Source organism: Microplitis mediator, chromosome 2 (assembly GCF_029852145.1).
Source record: "Microplitis mediator isolate UGA2020A chromosome 2, iyMicMedi2.1, whole genome shotgun sequence".
Classification (NCBI taxonomy): Eukaryota; Metazoa; Arthropoda; class Insecta; order Hymenoptera; family Braconidae; genus Microplitis; species Microplitis mediator.
This window is the reverse complement of record NC_079970.1, coordinates 12,632,189-12,655,568: the sequence shown is the minus strand read 5'-3', so window position 1 is coordinate 12,655,568 and position 23,380 is coordinate 12,632,189. Positions and strand designations below refer to the sequence as shown.

General features: G+C 31.4%; 1 protein-coding gene across 5 annotated transcripts in view; it reads right to left on the bottom strand.

Annotated features, from left to right (window-relative positions):
• LOC130664099 (collagen alpha-1(XVIII) chain-like) overlaps positions 1-23,086 on the bottom strand; it is an 826,723-nt gene extending 803,637 nt beyond the window's left edge. For 4 of the 5 annotated variants that reach the window (XM_057463861.1, XM_057463863.1, XM_057463860.1 and 1 more), the window contains exon 1: positions 21,862-22,856. In XM_057463861.1, the coding sequence (XP_057319844.1) occupies positions 21,862-21,920 (59 nt within the window). In that variant the 5' untranslated portion in view covers positions 21,921-22,856. The other variant, XM_057463858.1, reaches the window with a different exon arrangement.
• Positions 23,087-23,380: the final 294 nt, after the last annotated feature.

Below are 23,380 nucleotides of genomic sequence, written 5' to 3'. Positions count from 1 at the left end.
AGACCATATAATGGTTCCGTACTCCAGTATGGGCCTTACAAGAGAAGAGTATAGAGTAACGAGCGAGTATACGTTACAAAAGTCCTTGCTGGATCTGATGACAAGTCCAAGCACCTTGTAGGCCTGAAGAGTGACCTTGTCCACGTGTTTGGCAAATGTTTAGTTGTTATCAACAACAATGCCGAGATCTTTAATATCTGAGACTTCTTGAACGCGCTGGTCACCAATGAAATACTCTGTTGGAGTTCTGGTGTGAGACCGAGAAAAAGACATCACTGCACATTTTTTTATGTTTAAGTTAAGCTTGTTGATTTGACACCATCTGTGAATCTCATTGATGTCATTTTGTAGTATATCAATATCAATCTTACCAGTTATTTTTCTAAATATCTTCAGATCATCCGCATACAACAAGTATTCGGATATAATCTTGCTGCCGATATCATTAACGAAAATATTGAATAAGATCGGACCAAGATGAGAGCCTTGCGGGACCTCGGACGTAACTACATATTCATTTGAGATATGCCCATCCACTCTCACTTGTAAATATCTGCCAGTCAGGTATGAGCGGAACCATTCGAGTGCAATCCCACTGACACCATGATCACTTAGCTTGCCTAACAGGATATCATGATCAACTTTATCAAAAGCTTTGCTGAAATCCGTGTAAATTCCGTGTACAAATCCACTATTCATAGCATTAAGTATGTAGTTAACATAGATATAAAGATTAGTTGTTGTCGATCAGCCGCTGATAAACCCATGTTGTTTCGTGGTAATAATATTTTTGAATGCAAAAGTAAACTGAGGTAAAACGAGCTTCTCTAGTAACTTGGCAATGGATGACTGAATACATACAGGTCGATAGTTAGTTACACCGGATCTCGGCCCAGATTTGTGAATTGGGGTAACATATGACACCTTCCATTGCTCTGGAAAAACACCACGGAGTAACGATTGTCTGAAGATGTGTGTAATTGGTTCACAGAGCCCCGCAGCACAGTTTCGCAGAAAGATATTCGGGAGGCCATCAGGCCCCGCTCCTTTTTTGATATTAAGAGTAGTTAGCTGCTTGAACACATCATCGAAAGTTACTTCAAAATTAGACAAATTCGCATCGTAATCACTATGACCTTCTCCAATCATATTTATATTTGCATTATCAGCATTCGTGTCCAGCGTATACGTACTCTCAAAGAAAGCCGCAAATAAATTAGTGACTTCTTTACCTGTGTTTGCTGATAAATCATTCCAATTCATTATAGATGGTCGGTCAAGATTTCTGCTTTTTGTTTTTAATAAACCTCCAGAACTCATTTGAGTCCGTGTTCATTTGGTTTTCGACTCTAGTAACGTAGTTTTTGTAACACTCAACCCCGAGGTTCTTGCACTCTGATCTGAGACTGCTAAAATTCTTGTAGTTAGATCTTGTATTTCTCCTTTTATAAGTAGAATGGGCAGCTTTCTTGAGCTTGATTTTCTTTATGAGTTCTCTTGAGAACCAACATGTGTAGTCAGTAGTTTTCTTCGAGTAAACCGGGACAAATTGCGAGATACCTTCGAGGACTTTATCATAAAACCAGATGACTTTATCGTCCACCGTTTCAGTTTTATATAGGTCAATCCAGTTTGTTCTAAGAAAGAAACTATTAAGTTTGACATAGTCAAGGCTCTTAAAAACGAACGTAGGAGAATTTTCAGGTTTTAATCTAGGTCGGAACTTAAGACAAATGTTTAGCGCAGGATGGTGCTTATCTTCGGTCGTGAGCGCAGAAGTTCTATCGACTGAGATGTCCATATTACTAAAGCATAGATCGAGAATTCTGCCATAATCATTAGTAATTACGTTGAGTTGTTTGCATTCAAATAACGAGAATTTTTCATGTATCAATTTTTCGCATTCCTCACGTTGGATACTACCAGGTAAGTTAAAATCACCCATAAGTAACAGTTTTTATCAATAAATTTCCTCATAATATGAGATAAGACTTCCAGGTACTTACGGTAAGTATCAGGAGTTGAATGTGGCGGTATATAGACGCATCCTATTATGACATCAGAGTTGTAGCACTTTGACTTTGACAAAGATGGAATCCAATTCATTTTTTTCAGTTGGGATTAGATCAGCTTGTATGGTGCGTTTCAGAGCAACAAATACGCCAACACCACGTTCACATCCACTAATTGCAGCGTCCCTGTCCTTCCTGTAGACAACATACGTATTATCAATTAATTCACCATCAGATATAGATGGGTGCAGCTAAGATTCAGTGATGCAGATAACATCACATTGACTACTCGATGATGCAATTAGAAAATTAGTGAGTTTTGTTCTCAAGCCTCTTGAGTTCTGATAGTATACTATTAGGCTTTGTCGAGGTTTGATCTTTTTTGTTGAGCGTGCGAAAATTGGTATCTATGATTTTAGGTGTACCATTTACGTATTTTATAGTTTTGTTTGCCTCTCCATTTTTTACTAGGTTACTTAGCTCCTGACGGAGTGCTTTCAAGTGAGCTAACTGAGTCGGGGTTTGATCAGGCTTAAACGATATTGGAGTATCACTATCAGTAGAAGGCTTTAGTGATAATAATGTTCTGGCCTCAGTAATGGATGCGGTTCCAATCAAAAGAGGCCGCATTCGACCATCAGTAGGGCGTCCTAGTCTACGTAGTTTAAAACTTGATACTTTGCCGGCTATTTCATCTGGTAGAACTTTAGATAATTGGACACGATCGTCTTCAAGACGTTCTTTACCATCTAATTTCTTGGACTCAGTAACATTTAGCGCTATCACATTGGTTTCACGTTTCTTGCGTTCATTGACTTCTGCAATTACATCTTCAGGAGATGATACACAACCGTTGAACGTGTTTACTTTATTTTCAACCATAGTGATTCTCCTGTCTAAATTAGAGCATTGGTTAGCTGGTGACGCATTGTGTTTGGCTAGTTTACTCACCTCCGCTTTGATACCAGTTAAATTATTTTCAATATCGCTTTTGAGGTTCTCGAAGTCTCTTTTAAACATCGAGAAGTACTTACTAAGTATTTTATCAAGTTTTCCAGCTGTTGCTTCATCATCGGTATCTTCATCAAATAAATCATCCGACACTATGACGCTAACCTCACTTTCACATGATGAACATTTCCATTTAAAATGGTTCTTCTTGATGTCAATGGCTATTTTCTTAAATTCGGCTGAACTTATGCCGGTGCACCTTGCATGAATCCAATTGCTGCAAAACGCACATTGGATGCTGGACGAGTTTTCTCTTATAAGCTCCGAACAGTAACCACAAATCTGCTTAGGTAACACTGACTTAGTTGGTGGAATGGCGTATAATTATTTAACGTATAAATATAAGTTGTATATCCAACGAATGGCAAAAAATTATTGCTTCACTTTAAAAAAAGATTTAGTATTTAATTCTTTATTATAAATTAATAATTAGCACAAAATACCACGAGCTGACTTTCCATCCAACTGACTTGCGGCCCTCTTGCGGTCGACATTATTCGACCATAATACTAGGTGCGACCAGACTTGGCAAGTGTAATCACTCTGTCTTAAAGTTAGAGAATTTTTTTTTTTAAATTAAAGCTCAAAAAATTCTGTATAATATAGATACAATATTAAATTAATTAGTGTCAATTGAAATAGATAAAAATATTATTGAAGCTAAAAAAAGTGCGTTTTTGAGATTGTTTTGTTTTTGGGCCGTATCTTTGATTCTAATAGACGAAAATATAAAAAATTATAGTGTTTTGGAAAGCTTAAATAGCGCTCTAGAAGATGGTGAGATTCATTTTTTGATCCGCTTCAAAAAGTATAGTTATTTTGCTACTTGAATGCATTAAAGTAGCGTATGCTAAAAAGTAGGTACAGGACGGGTTTTTCAATAAATCAGAGATCTATTACTCATCGTAGTTTTCATTTTAAAGCACAAAAATATAAATAAACATAAAATATATATTTTAAATAGAATTTTTGTTACAACACTCCACGCACATAAGGCATCGATGTCTTTTATACATATATTTTTCACACTGCGGACACATCATGGTTGTTTAAACTCCTAATGAGTTATGACAATATGAACATCTTGTTTTGGGTATTGATACGACTTCAGAATACAAACAGCAGGCGTATCGTAGTTAAAAAGTTAAACTATTGCAGTTTCAATGTTTTTTCGTAGTTGTGAAATCCCATAGCGTCTAATTAGTAATGGTTTTATCAGCTCAAATGACAAGTTTTTCATGAAAGTCAATCTAGTCTTTTTTCCTCTGCATGATTCAAATTATATAAAATTGTTGAGTTAACATTAGCCGTATTTAGCATTCCATAAAAAACTTTTAATGGCCATCTTCTTATTCGACGTGCAACTGAATATAATTTGCAAGCTTGATCAAATGAATCTGTTCCACCTTTGTGTTGATTATGCTGTAATATTAATTTGGGATTTTTTGTTTCCGAATCAATTTCGGTATTTGTACTATTGCTTGAAAGTGTCAAAACTATTTTATTTCGTTTTGGAGCATAAGATAGTAAAGTTTGATTATTTGCGAAACAGTATTTAGTGGTTGATGGTGATGCTTTTTCTGTAAAACTGCGTGGAATTTCTTTTTTATTTTTACGAATAGTACCTATTGCTTTTAAATTATATTCATCGGATAGTATTTGAAACAGACTAACTGACGTGAACCAATTATCCATCACAACTGTCCGATTTGAATATCTAATTGGTTCTACTAATTCTCTCACAAAAAAATTCGCAAGTGGTTCATTACATGATCTTTGCGTTGTTTTTCCTAGATATGGCACAGCTTTCATCATGTACGAGGTCTTAAAATCATTTAACATCAAAAATTTGATACCATAACGATCAGGTTTGCTCGGTAAATACATTCTGAAAATGTATCTAAATTTAAATCCAACCATTTGTTTGTCTACAGTACAAATTTCATATGGTCTGTAATATTTTCCACAATTTGATACAAATTTATCCCAAATTTCTGGTATCAGAGCAAACCTATCAAGTTTCCGACGTTGGTTACGGGTATGTTTGTTATCAAACCTAGGACATTTCAATAAAAACTGAAATCTGTGAGAAGACATAGTAGCTTCGAATACTGTAATGCAAAATTCTTCACCCCACAACTCGTTCACATCTACTGTAGATTGCTTCCTGTATCCTGATATATAGAGTAAACCAATCAAAGCCTTTATTTCAACAATATCGGTTTTACCATGATAACTTGAAAGTTTTTCTATATTAGCACATACACGATCTATTTCTTTATTAGTATGAACAACAATTATGTCGAGAATATCATCTGAAAAAAGATAAGACCATGTATCAATCGGAGTTTCAGCTTGACGGGCTTCTCCAATAACGCCAGGTAAATGGAATGTTTGCCTGGTTTGTGATAGACGACGTATGACAGGTTTTAGACTCCATTTGATTCTATCGTCCCCTTGTCCCCTTTTAACCGAAACTGGTCGACCACCGGTCGGCTTTTATTCAATCCGACGTCTCTTTCTAATACCTCGTAGATTACTGGTAGATAGCTGGTAAATATTGTAATCCGGATCCTCATCATCCTCACTTTCTAACAAAGATGAAATTTTATAATTTTCACCTTCACTTTCCCCATGGTCTTCATCAGTAATCTCGTCATCAGTTGTTTCGTCTTCAACAAGCACAGTAGAATTTCTCCTTCGTTTACTCATCTAAAGCAAATATCACAATTTATGAAACTATTCAAAATGTCTCTAAAAATGTTATATGTATATATGTGACATACATGCATATAAATACATAAATTTTCATAAGCTTATAAAATATTTTGTGCTACAATTGTAATCATGAATTATTACTTACTGTAAATAAAAAAAAAACACTGATATGATCCGAGAAAAAACTCTTAAATGCTTGACTGACTACACTTAACCGGCACACTGGGTTAAAAGTACCCACTAGTCTACTTGCCCTACTACGAAACTTGGTGGCGAAAAATTGCCGTAGTCAAATAAAAAATTGAATAAAATAAAGAAAAATCTCGTGAATCTCCCGGTACAAAAACTCGACAAAAAAAGGTGTAATTTTTTTTGTTATTAACAAAAACGTTTTGCAAGTAAAGCCTCAGTCTACTTTAACGGAATACTGGATAAAGATTTTTCTCATGCAGTTAATGAAATGTACAAAATAGTATAATTCAATCTTTTATGAATCGTTTGGTCACAAATTTTATACGAAAATGTTAATTATTAATTATGAAAATAATTATTTAATTTAATCAACACAAAAAAATACTAGCCTAACAGTTGCTGTTTGTACCGACGTGGTCTGCGCACATCCATAGTGGGAAGAACTTGCGCGCGTCGCCATGACTTATTTAAAATTCCAAGCACAGTATATATTAATAATTTTAATAATTTCATCAATTGTTATGAAAATTTCTCATTTATTAATTGAATTTATAGTATTAAAATAAATAATTGCCTGAAATAAAATGATTCACGCGCTTGGAATTTTAAATAAATCATGGCGACGCGCACAACTTCTGCCCACTATGGATATGCGCAGACCACATCGGTACAAACAGCAACTGTTAGGCTAGTATTTTTTTGTGTTGATTAAATTAAATAATTATTTTCATAATTAATAATTAACATTTTCGTATAAAATTTGTGACCAAACGATTCATAAAAGATTGAATTATACTATTTTGTACATTTCATTAACTGCATGAGAAAAATCTTTATCCAGTATTCCGTTAAAGTAGACTGAGGCTTTACTTGCAAAACGTTTTTGTTAATAACAAAAAAAATTACACCTTTTTTTGCCGGGTTTTTGTACCGGGAGATTCACGAGATTTTTCTCTATTTTATTCAATTTTTTATTTGACTACGTTAATTTTTCACCACAAAGTTTCGTAGTAGGGCAAGTAGACTACACAACGTTCCGCGATCACTGCGTTGTAATAACTGAATCTCACCAACGGCTACTGAACACGCTTCTTCGAGGTTTCAACAAAACATCGCTGGAAGGGAGAGTCCTTTGTTGAATATACACAAAGAATCATAACGAAATAAAATTTTGGGATGGGTACTTTGTACCCAGTGTGCTTGTCAGGGGTTAAATCGAGAACGAGGCTTGTGGGGGATTTTTTCAAGTTTCTGAAGCTGCCCTCAAAATTAGTGTGCAACCATTAGTTGTTGAGATATCGATAATCGAAGATAAAAAGATTCTTTTTCATTCGAACGCTGATATCTCAGCAGCAAATTGTCGTACAGAGAAACAAAAAAAAGCAAATTGTAGCTGAATAATTTGAATTTTTCCGGCCACGTAGATCCAAAAAAAAAAAACCAAAAAATTTAGAAAAATTTTATCTCAAGCTATTTCTTATGATTCCGCAAAAACCGTGGCTCAAAAAATTATTTTCATGAACGATCTATAAACTAGAGATTTTAAACTTCAATTTGCTTTTTTTCATATTTTCGATACGATCATTTTTCACAAAAATACAGCCTTCCAAAAATCACTAAAAAATTTACAAAATTTTCTTGTTCCTTTAATTTTTTGGAGAAGTGTAGTATAAATAATAACAGCGATGATAGTGAGAATAATAATGGTGACAATAGCGACTATGGTGCTAAACAAGTTGAAGTGAAGTTGAAGATTATTATCATTGATATTATTATTACTGCGAGTATTTCCTAGTAACACGTGTTTGAGCAAGATTCTGGAGTTAGTATTTTGAGCAAGACCCTAAGCTGCTAGTGTCTTATTTTAAGTATGTGTCTTTCGCAGGATCGTGTATCTAGAATCCTATTGGAATGAATCGGAAATTTCCTAAAAGTATATTATTTTTCGATTAAATCCCATTCAAAATTTTTGATCGAAATGAAACGGTTCTAATCGGAAAATAACAATGAAATAAAAATATTATTTTCCGATTACAACCGATTCATTTCGATTGAGAACTCAGAATGGAATTCAACCGGAAAATAATGTTTTTATTTTTATGCGCTTTTTCCGATTGAAACCGATTCATTCCGATTAAACTCAATCGAATCCCGATCGGATTTTAATCGGACTCAATCGGAATTCTTCACCAGGGTTGGTCATGGTATCGTACGCAAGAATATTAAAGATACCTTGAACACGTGCGATGAAAAGTGTCTGACGCATTTCTTGCACCAGTAACTCACAGTAGGTACTTACACATGGCTTGCTGAAGATCTGCTCAAGACTTGAGGTCAATTTTGAGCCTTGAGCAGATCTTGAGCAAGCCATGCGCAACTATTTTCAACCGTAGTGTTCCTCCGGAATTGAGTTATAATCTGGCACGAATTTCTTGGGTAAGGCTTGCAATTTAGATCCGGTCAAAAATATCTGCAGCAAGACACACACGCAGGGTTGGGTAAAAATAGTATTTTCATCACTATTTTTCGCTTAAATAATTAAATTTTCAATTAATTAATAATTTATTAAAAATTAGTACGAATTTTTTCAAAAATAAGTATTTTTTAAACTTATTTTATTAAATATCTCGAAATCAAAAATTTGAGTATTGATAATTTTAATTAAAAGAAAAATTAAAATTATCTGAAAAAGAAATTTCAATTGCCGAAAAATTCAACCATTATTTATTTTATAGTTAATAATTAGCAGAGTATTTATCATTTTCTTCACAAAAATTTCTAAATTCTAGAAAAATTTCATACTCATATCTGTATGACAGAGTGTTTAGCTTGCCAAGTCTGGTCGCACCTAAGTATTATGGTCGAATATTAGGGCGCCACTGGAAGATGGACTCGGCCTTCCAGAACCGGATGTTAATTAGATTTTATTTAGATGCTCAGGGTCGTTCGTAAATTTATATTTTGTGAGAGAGGAGAGGAATAGTGAACAGGCTGAAATAAATTTTATTTTAAACTTCACTTTTAAATTTTAACAATTTCAAGCACCTTACTTATTATTTATTTAATCCTTTTTATAACAATTAATATACTTATGACAAACTATGCTTATGACAAACTATATTCTTATGACAAACTATATTCTTATGACAAACTAATAATCTCGTCCCCTGGACGGTTTTCCTTATGACAAACTAATTTTCTTATGACAAACTAATAACCTCGTCCCCTGGACGGTTTTCCTTATGACAAACTAAATATCGTCCCCTGGACGTTTTTCACACTCCCACACACACACGTATTTTAAGCGTCTCCCGGACGTAACACACACACACACACACTCTCGTTAAAAAACCGTCCACCGGACGTTAAACCTTGAACCTTAATACACTTTGATTAAAAAACCGTCCACCGGACGTTAGACCTTATTTTTCTTAATTACTACTTTAAAAAACCGTCCACAGGACGTTAACCCGCATTTCTTATTTCCTAGTGTCCACCGGACATATCCTAAACCTAACTTAATCTTTGTCCACCGGACTTACATCACAGACACAGTTTCTTTACTCTAACTTGACTCTATAACTAAGTGACTCTACTCATTAACTTTCTCACTCAATTTTTCAACACTTCATAATTTCCAATACTCAATATAAATTCTTTCTTTCTATGACTTACTGTCCTTTCCAATTAATTAATTTATTTTTGTTTAATATAATTTATAAATTAATTAATCTTTTCCACTTTATAATTTTTCTAATTAACTTTCTCTGATTAAATTTTATAATTAATTTGCCAAAATTTTTATACAATTATTATTTTCAATTCCTAATTTTTCCATTGACAATTTTCACAATAAATTTATTTCACTTTTAAAATAATCCGTTTTCTCAATTTTACTCACAATTTAATTTACCCAAACTCTAGTATCCTTTAATTAAATTTTAGATATTTTATTCAACTTAAAATTAATTTAGTAATCACGTTCTGACTAGAATTTGTTTTCGGGTTGACTAGAATTTTCGACCGATAAATCGGCGTCACGCGGTTCCCGATTTTCTTGACGTTGATGGAGTGAATCGATTGAATTAATGAATCTTAGAATTAATGCGGCCGACGGAATAAATTCCAGCCTGTATTAATCTTAAGATCAATTAATAAATTAATTTATAACGGCTGGAGAGCCTGGAATAAATTAATAAATTAATAGTTTTAATGACCGGATTATTTACGCGACAATTTTATTTTATTCTGGCTGTGGAGCCTTGAATAATTACTACAGAATTTTGAACACTTAATGGCGACCAAACGAGACGCGATAGGACTTTCGAGAAGACGAGATTGAACGGCTGGAGAGCCTGAACTATCCGTTCCTTTACGCGAGATCAACGGGAAGATATTAAATAATATTTTATAATTAATTTGCCAGATTAACAAAATTAATCAGCGGCTTGAATTAATTATGATTTACCTCCAAATTTTATTTCAGCAGTCCTTGGAAATTTCAGGTGATGATTTGCTTCGGGCTGCTACCAATCTCTCTGGTGTTAGTTGAGTTTTCAGGTTTTCCGTTGTCCGGCTTTATTTGTCCTCGTAATTCCTTCTGTCACAATTTTATTATTTCGTTCGTAATATGATAGATAACCTTGTATTACAATGTGTTTGATCACTTTTGTCGTTCACTAACTCTTGTCTTCACTTAGGCGTCCATCGCCTTCGGTCGTCCGACTGACTCTCTGGATGTCCAACGAACTCTCTTGATTTTTGGTACGGCACTCCCTTATAACTCTTCGATTCACCCCCGGAAATCTCATCCCTACTAAATTAATTAGCAAAAGAGAGGGGCGGATGTTCGGGTCTCACTGATTAGCGACACCCGGTGACATGTCGAATCACTCAATTTAATAAACCGAATTATAATTAGGGCCCGTTATCGACCGTGAACAAATCCAATTTTAGATCTTAATAAATAGCCATTGGAATCTATTTTACCCTGTTACATCTGATAATTATTCAATTGACAAGCAATTAGATAATTTTTTTTCGATAATTTTAATTTTCTTGAAAATTAGGATCGAATTTCCTCCAATTATTAATTTTCAAAAAAATTAAAAATTATTTGTTTCTAATTACTAATTACTTCAAAAATTAGGAAATCGTTTACTTTTAATTATTTATTTAGAAATAATTAGCAAATTTCTGTGTCTAATTATTAATTTATCAAATAATCAGGAAATAATTGTTCTCTAATTATTGATGTTTAAAATAATTAGACGATATTTTTTCTCTCATTACTGATTTTCAGAATAATTAAAAGATATTTTTTCTCTGATTACTGATTTCCAGAATAATTACACCGTACAAAATTCGAAGTGAGTACGGAGTGATATGGGAGTGAATACAAAAGAGATATTATTCAGTTAACTGACTCCCCTCAGTAGTGAAATTCACTCCAAAGGGAAGTTTTTAAATAATCGTTAAGAAAAAAACTTCACGCAATAGATTTTTTTAAATACTTCCCATAGAAATTGAGAAGTTTTGCGGTTATCGTTGATCAGTGCAAGGAAGTCTACATTCACTTTGAAAATCAATAACTCGGAAAAAAATAATCTCTTATAGATAAGTGATTTTTTAAAAACAATTAAAAATTACCAGAATAAACTATTCTTAAATATTCATCCACTTTGTCTAATATAAAAATGTTACTTACGACCTACGAAATACTGCAAACGACGACTTGATAATTTGAAAAGTGGCTGAGTGGACGGGAATTGAAAAAAAAATCCCAACTTTCACACGTAAGGGAAGGGGGGACAAAGCGGGATATACTTCAGAAAATGCTAAGGTTTCGAGGACTCAAATACGCTAAATCTTTTTGTTTTTAATGATATTCAAAGTAAATAAACAAAAATTTCATTTACCGTTGAAACAAAAAAAATTTGTATTCCTATTAAATAAAATTGATTAAATTAAATTTTCTTGTAAGTAATTTACATAAAGAAAAATTACATTTTACACAATTATTGGATGCAAAGGAAGAAAAAAAAATTTTATTGGTTTTTATCATAAAACAAAAGCCATCAACATTTTTCGATTGACACTTGATTTTTGAAAAAGTTTAACAAAAAATAATCAAAAGAATGCTCAATTATATTTACAGAAGTGATTTTGGAATATTTAAAAAATTCAATTTTTTTTATAAAATTTCGGGGGTACCCCGTTTTGCCTAATCTTCCCCTATTTTGAATGGAAAAACTTCAAAATCAAATGTAAAGTATTCAAAACTAAAATTAAGAGCAGAAACTTTCAGAGAATTTTTTTTCAATGTCTGCAACTATATTTCAAAGTGGAAGCGAAAAAAATTAAAAAACATTTGTTCCAAATGGACCACTCTAAGATATATCCGTAATTAAACATATATACGTTTCGTATCAATCAAGCGTGATCAGGTCTGATCCTGTATAAACTTATGCATAACTATATACGAGATTATATCAGTCGTGTCTGATCAGATCAAAATATATTATAAAATTAAATATTCTACATTTTTTATGACATTTTATAGAATTTTAAAACATGTGACCTCACATTAGATGCATTCGTAGGATCTAATTTTGTAAAGATTTATAAAATGGTATAAAATTTCGTTTAATCATGACTTCTCTTATTCAGGTCTTACTTTATAAAATTATATGAAATATTCCTATATCGGGTGTGGTGCATCCCTACAGAGAATTTCTCTACATTATAAAATCTCACCAAGTTTTTCCCTACACGAGTCAACTCTACAGAGAAATTTTTTCATCGCAACAACTCTACAAACGATTATTTTCACATCGATCCATCTCTACATGAGAATATCTCTCATATTGAAAATCTCTATAGCGATCATTTCTACTAGGCGCTAAGTTCAAACAGCATTGGAATTATTATAAAGGGCATAGCCGGATTAATATAGGAATTCTGCCCCCATGGCTTTTTTGACTCAAACTTAGGGGGTCGATTTGGTGTCGAATGAAAATAATTCACCTCAATTTTTAGCTCTTTAACTCAAACGGTATTCGAGAATTTCAAAAAAACCTGTTTTTTCGAAATTATTTTTATTTTTATAGTAAAATTCGGAATTAATCAATGATGATTTTTTCCCTAATGCTTACGAGTCTAAAACATGAAAAAATCATATGATCGTGATTCTTAAACGGAAAGCCGATTTTTAACGGAGAAAAGAAAATTATAATCTTTTTTTTTTTAGCCTTTTTGAAATATGTCACTCACCAAAATTCGTCAGAAACAGTCTTTCATACTCCTCTATACTCAGGAATTTTTTTGAATTTTTTGAATTGGTGGAACAATTAAAAAAAAATTAAAAACTCATTTTTTTCTTAAAATCTTGCGTTTTAACAAACTTATATTTTTTTTTAGTACAAATAAATACGTAGAAAATTTTTTTTTACCAAAAATATATCTTTGCAAAAGATAAACATAAAAAATCAGTAGCCTACAGTCATTATAAGGGTTATTAATGATTCAAAAGACATTTAAATGTAATTCTTATTATGGTGTCCCAAAAAAAAACAAATATATTTTTTTTCAACGTCTTATGAGCTCAAAAGTTACTTTATATTATAAAAAAAATCCTCACCGAATTTCAGCCAGATATCTTTACAATTGAGCTATCAAAAAGGGAGTTCCCTTTTCCCATTTAAAATACAAGCGAAATTTTTTCATTTTAGTTTTTTGTTATTAAGACTATGAAAAAAAATTTTTTTTTTTTAATTCCGCCTAGTTTAATTTTGTAGGAAATTAAATCCTCTACAGAAAAGTGTTCAAGCATTATATACGTCAAACGAACTGGGACAAAGTCACTGGGTTTCAAAGATCAACAAAAATGTAGTTTCCTCAATGTTAATTTTTTAAAAATTATGTTTCATTTTTATTCTATCAAAAAATTTTTTTTTTCGAATTTTGAGAAGCACATTCTTGTAGAAAATTTAATCTCCTACAAAAAGTATCTGATATCATATATACGTCAAATGAATGAGTAAAAAGTTACAGGGCTTGAAATGTCAACGGAAAGTTAAGTTTAAAAAATATTAAATTTGGAATTTTCAGGATTTTTTCAGGACACTTTGAGGTAGAAAAAAAGTCGAAGATATCCTTTGTTCATCCGTTATATCCAAAGTTATAGCAAGATTTCCGAATATCCTTAAATTTGTGAATTTTGACCTGTTTTTTACCAAACAATATCGCTTTAAAAAAAATTTTTCTATCAAATGCGACTAATTTTGCCTTATAGAGAATGTTTTCCAGTTTTCAAAACCCTGCTTCCATTCTCTGTACGACCAATACATCCGGAGTTATTGATTATCAAAGCCAAAATGGACTTTTTTGCTTTGATCAATGATAACTCGGCGCCAAATCGTCGTAGAGACTTTTTGAGCCCACCAAATTAAAGGGCATAAAATTTCCGAGAAAAGTCAGACAGTCGGATTATTCAAAAAAATTTATTGTCGCCCATAGAGGTATTGAAAGACCAGCAAAAATTTTGAAAATTTTTTTTTCGTTGGTTTTCTTATGATTACTCCGGAACCGTACATGATAAAAAATTTTGAGGTCCAGATCTGAAAACTAGAAACTTGAGGCTACAATTTGCTTTTTTTAGTTATTTATACGACCATTTTTCGCCGAGTTACAGCATGTTGAAAATCACCTAAAAATTTCGGATTTTTTTTCTATCCCTTAATATCTGTGACCAGTGTATATAACTTTGATTGGTAGTACTTTCTTATATATAATTAACAGTAAAAACTAAAAAAATTTTAAAAATTGATTATAATTAAGTAACCTCAAAAACATATCTTGTTAGAAATAACTTTATAATATAATTGATCCTTTATCTTTTGACCATTAGACCTTTAGACATCAGAAAAATGTTATCTTTCTGATACCTTTTCGAAGAGATCAAAAGTTTCGTTCAGTTGTTTTAAAGATATTCGCAAAAAACCGTTTTTTACCATTTATTTCTCCCACGATAACTCTCGAACGAATTGACTGCTTTTGATGGTTAAGGTGGCAATCGTGACATTTTATTGAGTTCTAGAGCTGAGTAGATTTTTAAATTGATTGAATGAGTCACTTCAAAGATAATCGAAAAGAACCGTTTTTTACCATTTCTTCCTCCAACGATATCTCTCGAACAAATTAACCGATTGAGATGGTTGGAGTCGCATTCGACGCGGCTTATAAGGTTCTAGAGCTGATTAGATTTTAAAATCGATCGTTTAACTCGTTTCTGAGAAATCAATAAAAAACTAAAAAAAAATTTTTTTAACTTCCCGCTAAGAAAATTGTAAATTTTCAAAAATTCAGGAAGTTATTGTTTTCACCCCGATTTTCGAAAATCGAGTTTTCATCAGATGTTGACGTTTTGATATCTCTAGTAAAAAAAAAGTTATTTGCCATCGGGTCAACTTGACAAGTTCCTGATCAGGACCTCGTCAGGATATCTCTATTAAAAAAAAGTTATTTGCCATCGGGTCAACCTGACAAGTTCCTGATCAGGACCTTATCTGTTGGATCTCTACAAGGAATATGGATGGTGATACGTGGTGTAATGATAAGAGTTAGTTGTAACGTATAAGGCACGTCTGCACTGTACGGTTTGCTAACAACGACTAAACTCATGGTGACACTACAATTAGTATGTACTATAGTAAGAGTTGTGTATGTATGTGTGTATGAATAATTGATATCTATATATATATATAAGTTGATAACGTTGCAGTATGGTCAACACTATCTGGATATCGTTGTTCAAAAAAAAGTTATCCCATCTCTTTAAAGATTTCATTTACAGGCTAAAAATGAAAAAAAGTACAAAAGAATATTATATAAACATCACGTCAATCATTGTAGTACAGATTTTTTACTTCTTCATCAGTTATTCTTTGACATCATAATGAATATTATATTTACACTTTCAAGATCACTTGTGTATGTTAGCCCAGTGGATAGCATCGAGGACTTTGAATCGAAAGGACGCAGGTTCGAGCCCAGCAGTTATCGGGATTTTTTCATCAATAAAAAGTATGTTTACTTTCTCTAATTGATGCTCCCAATACAATAGATAACATTCTCGATCGAATTAAAATTCTCTTATTTTTTTTTTGCAATTTAGTATTTTTTTTTAAATAATTACTAATAAGGTAATCCTGATAAAGATTTGATGAGGATATCCTGGTAAGGACCTGATAAGGCAATCCTCGTCAGGCCCTTATGAAAAATTCTAGTCGGGTCAGAACGTCGACATCCGATAAAATTTCGATTTTCGCAAATCGGAGTGAAAACAATAACTTCCCGAAATTTGGAAAATCATCGATTTTTTTAGCGGGAAGTTAAAAATGCATTTTGTAGCTTGAAATCTCTAGTTTCGACGCATTTTGATCAAATTTTTTTTAGACCGTCAGCGACAGCGCAAACATGAGAAATACCGTGAGACAAATACCCTACGGATCTAAAAAAAATACATATTAAAGCTGATTAAATTTGCTAACCGATCTACACAGTAAAAAATATTGTGTTAAAATCAACACAATTTGTGTGTTAGAAACGGTCCACACAATATTTGTGTTATTTTTCAACACAGACTATTTGTGTTGAATTTCAACACAAAATTTGTGATAAAATTTCAACACAAAATTCGAGTAACATAGGAAGTCACTTCAACACTTTTTAAATGTTAATGGTGACACAAAAAAAATGTTAACTTTTATATTTGTACCATGGATTATTTTTAGGTTATCAAAAGTGTCAACAATTATTATTTAACATTTAACTATTTTGTGATAGTAAACATCATCCTAAAGTTAGCAGACAGTCAACAATTTTTGAATTTTTTAATCAACAAATCAATTACGAAAAAAAAATAAAAATATGCGCATGTAGAAAAATGAAGAAGCTACAGATTCAATTTTTTAAATATTTTTTTTTTTAAACTATACGAATCATGAATTTTGTCAACTTAATTTTTTCATGTCAAATTGAAAATAAATAAAATCAATGTCCAAAAAATGATCTAACCAAGCAAAACTGATGCTTAATGGCGCTTCCCGCGTGAATAGAAGGAAGACATTTTTTTTAACACAATTCAACTGTCGTTTCAACACTTTTTTTGTGTTGATTTTAAAGTAACACTTAATAAATGATGATAATATCGATTTTTGTACTAGGTAACACTTTCAAAGTGTTGAATAGGAGATCGATTGGAAATTTTAAAGTAACACAAAGAATTGTGTTGATTTGACACAGAATAATCAACACAAAAAATTTAACACGGACCGTTTTTAACACAGATACACAATATTTTTTACTGTGTATGCATTCCCGTGCAAGAAAGTTGCGGGATTCCGCCGGTAATCCGCAGGTGATTAGCTGAATATCATGTGGAAGTCATATTTTGACACAAATATGAATTTCAGATGATTTTCGGATGAGTATCCAATCAGCAGTAACAAAGTTATAGGGGAACCTGGGGCATGAAGGCCCCCCTCAAAAATTTAGTAAATTTTTTTTTTTTTTCATTTTCGGTCAAATCATGTTATCTCTGATATTTTAAGCTGATTTGCTATATCTGGGGCATAATGGACCACCTGTAAAAAAATTTTCTACAGAAACAATTTTTTTTTTCTAAACTAAAATGAATTTGAAAAATTTATTAATTAAAGCTCTTTTAGGTCAATACACTAAAGAAAATTCGCGAAGTGTTTAACAGTTTAATATAAATTCATTAAAATGTTACAACTCCGGACAGGAGTGAATTGGGAGTGAAATAAAATCCACTTCACTCCGAGATCACTCGGCTAAAAAAAAAACTCACAATTTCCCCGCAAGAAAAAAAAAATTTTTTGTAATAGAATTTTTCATACAATCTATCACTAGAAGTATATTTCTATACTAGCTTTGTGTATTCATCAGGAATTCATCCGGAATTCATATTTGTGTCAAAATATGACTTCCACATGATATTCAGCGGATCACCTGCGGAATACCGCAACTTTTTTATACGGGTTGGTTTAGCTGAAACAATTTATTCGCAGCCCGTGGACTCTCTCAAAAAAAAGAAAAAATTTTGAAAATGGTTGTCTCGTGGTATTTCTCATGTTTGCGCAATGGCTGAAGGTCTAAAAAAGTTTTGATCAAAATGCGTCGAAACTAGAGATTTTAAGCTACATAATGCTTGTTTTTATTATTCGACACGATTATTTTTCACAAAGTTACAGCCTTGCAAAAATCACTAAAAAATTTCTAAACTTTTTCTGTTCCTTTAATTTATGGCATGAGTGTACTTTAAAATATATGAATATTATAATGTGATGTATTGCACAATATATAAAATAATATTTATATTTTTGCCGAATTAATATATGATAATATATTGAAAAAAATATATTGCTATAATATATTAGTTATATATTTATCAATATAACTTTTTTTATGTATGTTTAGTATATTTATCTTCGTATATTTTATTATATATTAATATATTGCATTGAAAGTAGTATATTCACTAATATACAGTGTGATGTATATTATTTATATACGTTTTCCAGTATATTGCAAAATATATGGTACTATACATATTTTTCGTACTGTGGTATGTGCCATAATAAAAACCATGCATTTTAGTTTGTAATTTTCATTTCTGTGCTATCGGGCAGCTTCTCAAAAAATATAGATATATAAAGACTATAATTTTCAATATATCGAGAAAAATATAATTTTTAATATATTGGAAAAATAAAACTATATAAAATATAAATATATACTTTTGCCGCCATATCTTTATCACATATTCACCATATATATTTTTATATATTCGTAACAGTATATAGCTTTTTCATGCGGGTCAATGTAATTTTAACGTCAGCCATTTCTTAACGTTCCGTCGTAGTGAATGAATACAGAAAAGTAAAACAAACGAAGAAAAAGAATACATAAATGAATAAGGAAAATAAAAGTCGTTTCAGGATTTGTGCACTTTTCCAAAAAATTGACGGAACAGAAAAATTTTAGAAATTTTTTCGTGATTTTCGGAAGGCTGTATTCTAAGAAAAATAGAGTATTCAAAAATTTAAAAAAGCAATTTAAAGCTTTAAATCTCTAGTTTGAAGATCTTTCGGCAAAAAATCATTCTGAGCCACGATTCTTGCATAATTATAGGCAGGGTGCGGAGTATAGGGTGGGGACAATCGAATCGATTGTAGCGCCTGCAGTAGACGAAATACGCGTTAAATCGCACTTGTCTTGTGAATAGTTAAATGAAAGCATTGTTAAAAAATAAAAACAAGTAGTTATTGTGTTGTTAATTGCAAAAATACTGACAGATATAGTAATTGCAAGTTTTATACATCTCCATCCATGATGTTCATCTTTGGCTAAAAATTTTTACGGGGAATTTTTAAAATTACAAATTTTTAACACAAAGTATTTTGAATTATTGAGTTATAAAATTTAAAATTACGAATAATTGAAATCACTTTAATTTCTTTACTTAATGCAAATTAATAATTTTAACTTTGAAAAAATTATAATTATAATTATTTTAACTCATTTGTTATTATGACTACTATTGTTGTTATTATTATTATTACAAACTAACCTTATTTCGTTCAAAATAATATTTATTTGTTTTTATTAAAATTTTTTATACTTATTTTTTTCAGTACAATCTACTCTATATTTTTCCACCTCTCAAATGTGGTATCACACATATATTTCGCAATCTTTAAGATTTTAATTATTCGTTTATAAAAACTTTCCGTATTCTCTCTGTGCTTTTTGAGGATGATTTAATGCGATCAACAGATGTCGTTTTCGTCGCGCACCCTGCCAATAATAAATAGCTCGAGACAAAAATTTTCCAAGTTTTTTAGTTTTGTTTTTTGAGTTTGTTTGCTGTTTTTCTGTAAGTAAATTCGGATTCCTTACAATTTTTTTAAAGATTTAACATTGATAAAAATTTTTGGAAATTAGATGTTGAAACGTGGGCGGGTAATAACGACTATTTATAAGGCTTACGGATTGTTTACAGTTTACAAGTAATTAATGATATCGCCGAAAAAGCAATTAAATTAACTCAAGACGATATCAACATTTTATCAACACGAGAAGACCAAAAACAATATTTGATACAAGTTGTAAGTGAGTACAAAACAAAATATCCTGATGCGACCAAAGCTTGCTTAACAAAAAAATTATAAAGAAAGCAAAAATGATAATTAATCTGCTTATAATATTATAGATAAAGAAATTTTGACATTTTTATTTCACCACTTTTCATTAATTCATTTTAAAGTTCGTCTGTATGAGAAAGGGTATGTTATTTCTTTTATTTCTCATAAAACAATGTTTTTTTCCCCTTGATTTTCTGTTTAGGCCATGAAATCTACATAAATGATCATCGGTACTCTAGTGATAATAATAATTATCGTTTATTTCAATGATTTTATAGTCAAAAAAGGTAAAAATGAAAATGGAATTGAAAATATTATAGAATTGACATTAAACACAAGTTTAATGTTAAATAACATTTGAAGGAGTTATTTTATCGAAAATTCATAAGATAACTTTTTTTTAGAGCATTCAATTTCCTTCCAGATAATGCTTCGATCAAATTTTCACTCTCGTTTGTTTCTGAGAAAAAAAATTAAATGTTAAAAGTCTAAGAATCCCATGTTATTTAAATGGGAAATATAAAATGATTTCGGCACGGTTTAATGTGAAAATTAAGAGCCTATTTGTGTTGGATATTTTTTTTTCAGGTTATAAACTAAAGATTCAGGGGCGATCGGTAAATTAAAATCGATTTGGGAAATACCAGACACCCTAATAGATACAATATTTCGCAGTATTCCCCGTGAATTGCTTAAAATTTCCTCCAGAATTGATCAATATTGCCACTAGGGTTCATGCTACCATATTATCCTACAGCTTAATGTACTCCCAAGAACTTTTTATATTTTTAAATCGATCCATTGAACCGTTTGTCTACGCCAACTGCTCAAAGTTTTACAAAATAATCAAAGGAACAAGATTTGTCACTTTAATTGTGTAATCATCGTCAAAATAAAAAAATTAATTTATTCAACTCGGTAAATGGAAGGCAATGAAAGAAAAAAACTGTCTATCGGTTGAACCTGCAGGCCAGCCCCAAAATTTCCCGCTGTTTTCGAAATCCTTGAGCTCGAAGAGTGTGTGTGTGTGTAAATGTATACATATATGAATTCTGAAGTGGTACTTTTTATGAGTCTGGTTATTAACATACAGTAGAATCTCTCTAACTTTTATTCTTCAAAATTTAAAAACCCCTCCACTTCCTATAGAAAATTAAAAGAAGTATCGGACCACTGCCGTGCAATTTGTAACTTCAATTTACGAATTTTAATTCTCTCCTTGTTAAAGTGCTTTCACTATAGTTGTAACTGATGATCTCAAATTTCATCCTAGATTGAATCATTCTTGCAAAAAGTGACTTTATAAATGACATATCCCTATTTAGAAAATACAATTAATGATGATTAAAAATTTTTTAACCATTTTAAATACTCATGAATTGTAAATTGATGATTGAATACTATTAAAAACGATTGAAATTTTGAATCGCTTTAAATTCTCAAGCGTGAACAGATAAAATTCTATTTTTTTACGGTTAAAATTGATTTATGACGATTAAAAATTTTTAATCATCATGAATCGTTTTTAATCCTCAAACAATTAATAATATTTTGATGATTAGGGATGATTAAATGTAAAAAACCTTAATGATAATGAGTATAAAAGATGGTTAATGATTTTTGAATGTTCAATCACCATTAATCGTATTTTCCCATCAGGAAGGCTAAAGTATTCCATAAATTATAAATATTTCACTTACTTATAGAACATGTTGTCGTATTTTACAGACAGAATAACTTGGAAATAGCGAAGTTTCATTCAAGTAAATGCTGCACTAATCTCTATATAAGATTTGAGAGAATCGTCTGTCAACTTTAACCTTTTATATATACACGCTATTTAAATATACACCTAGCTTCACATTATTTTTAGATGTATAGTAGATTTTATCACCAAATTTCTATTCACCAACTGATCACAGCGTCTTAGTTATAGTTAATAATCATAGTCATAAAATACGTTTATGGAGGAAAAGTTAGCACAATCTTATTGTGCTATTAGTATCTTAAAATGATGGTTGATCAATAAAAACAAAATTGATAAATATCAAAAAACATTACTTTTTGGATTGCTTATTGAATATTACAAACATTGCATTAGCTCTATAAAAAAGAGTCTGACTTTTCAAAATATGTTATGGCTTGTTCAATTTTTACTTCCTCAATGTCTTGATGAAACGGGCTCCACTGTTTCAATCTTTTATACTATCAGTCATAAAGTCATTTCTTGACACTGATTGCGACAAACATCGTAATTTCCGATTGTTTTCGTTTTTTCCTTATTCCAAAGGTGGCGCCTTCCTATTGACAAGGTCAGTCCTCCCTACTCAAGGTCGATCGATTATTCTAGTAATTAAAGGAATATCGTTAGAAATATTTTTGTGTTTAATAAGATAATCAATATTGATTTGTATATCAAATAAGTTGATATTCTTGAGTTTTTCTTTCTAAATTAGTTTATATTCGAAATTATTTTTTGATTAGAGGATATTTTTTTTGCAGTCTTTTACTGATCACAGTATTCGTGACAAATCACTTTGAATATATAAAAGTAAGAACCGAGAATTGACAAAACTATATATTTAATCACAAACAACTAATTTGACAACAATTTTACGAATATATATATATATATATATATATATATATATATGTATAACTATAACGCGTGTAGTTCACTCGGACATAAATTCAAATTTGGTTCTCACACGTGGCAGTGACGGCGTCATAAACACTACTGCCAGTAAACTGAGGCTAAGCGCCCAACTGGGCGTCCCCATCTCGCGGATGTCCCACCTAAATAATTTTCCGTTGCACCGTTTCACATTTCGCACAATATCTTGCCCTCCCTTCTACAAAAAGTCGAATAGAAAACTCACGATAGAAAGAAAAATCAATCAAAACCATGTTTAATACAAATTTGAAGTAGTGAAGAAAATTGGGTTGAATAAAATAAAATCAAAAACTATCAGTATTTTAAGGTACTTCATAATATTAAACTTTTAATACCCATAGATAAAGACTCCAGAGATTTCAAACGCTTATTCACATGCATAAAATATACAATATTCAAAGCGTGTAATAGCATTTCGCAATCGCTCTCCGGGGAACGATGAATTGGTCATGGGTCCTCTACTAACATGCACTGACGGGGCTAGCGGTGATGCACTTATAAAGTTACCTTTCCCATTCCCCAGAGCTCTAGTCAACGTACGAGAA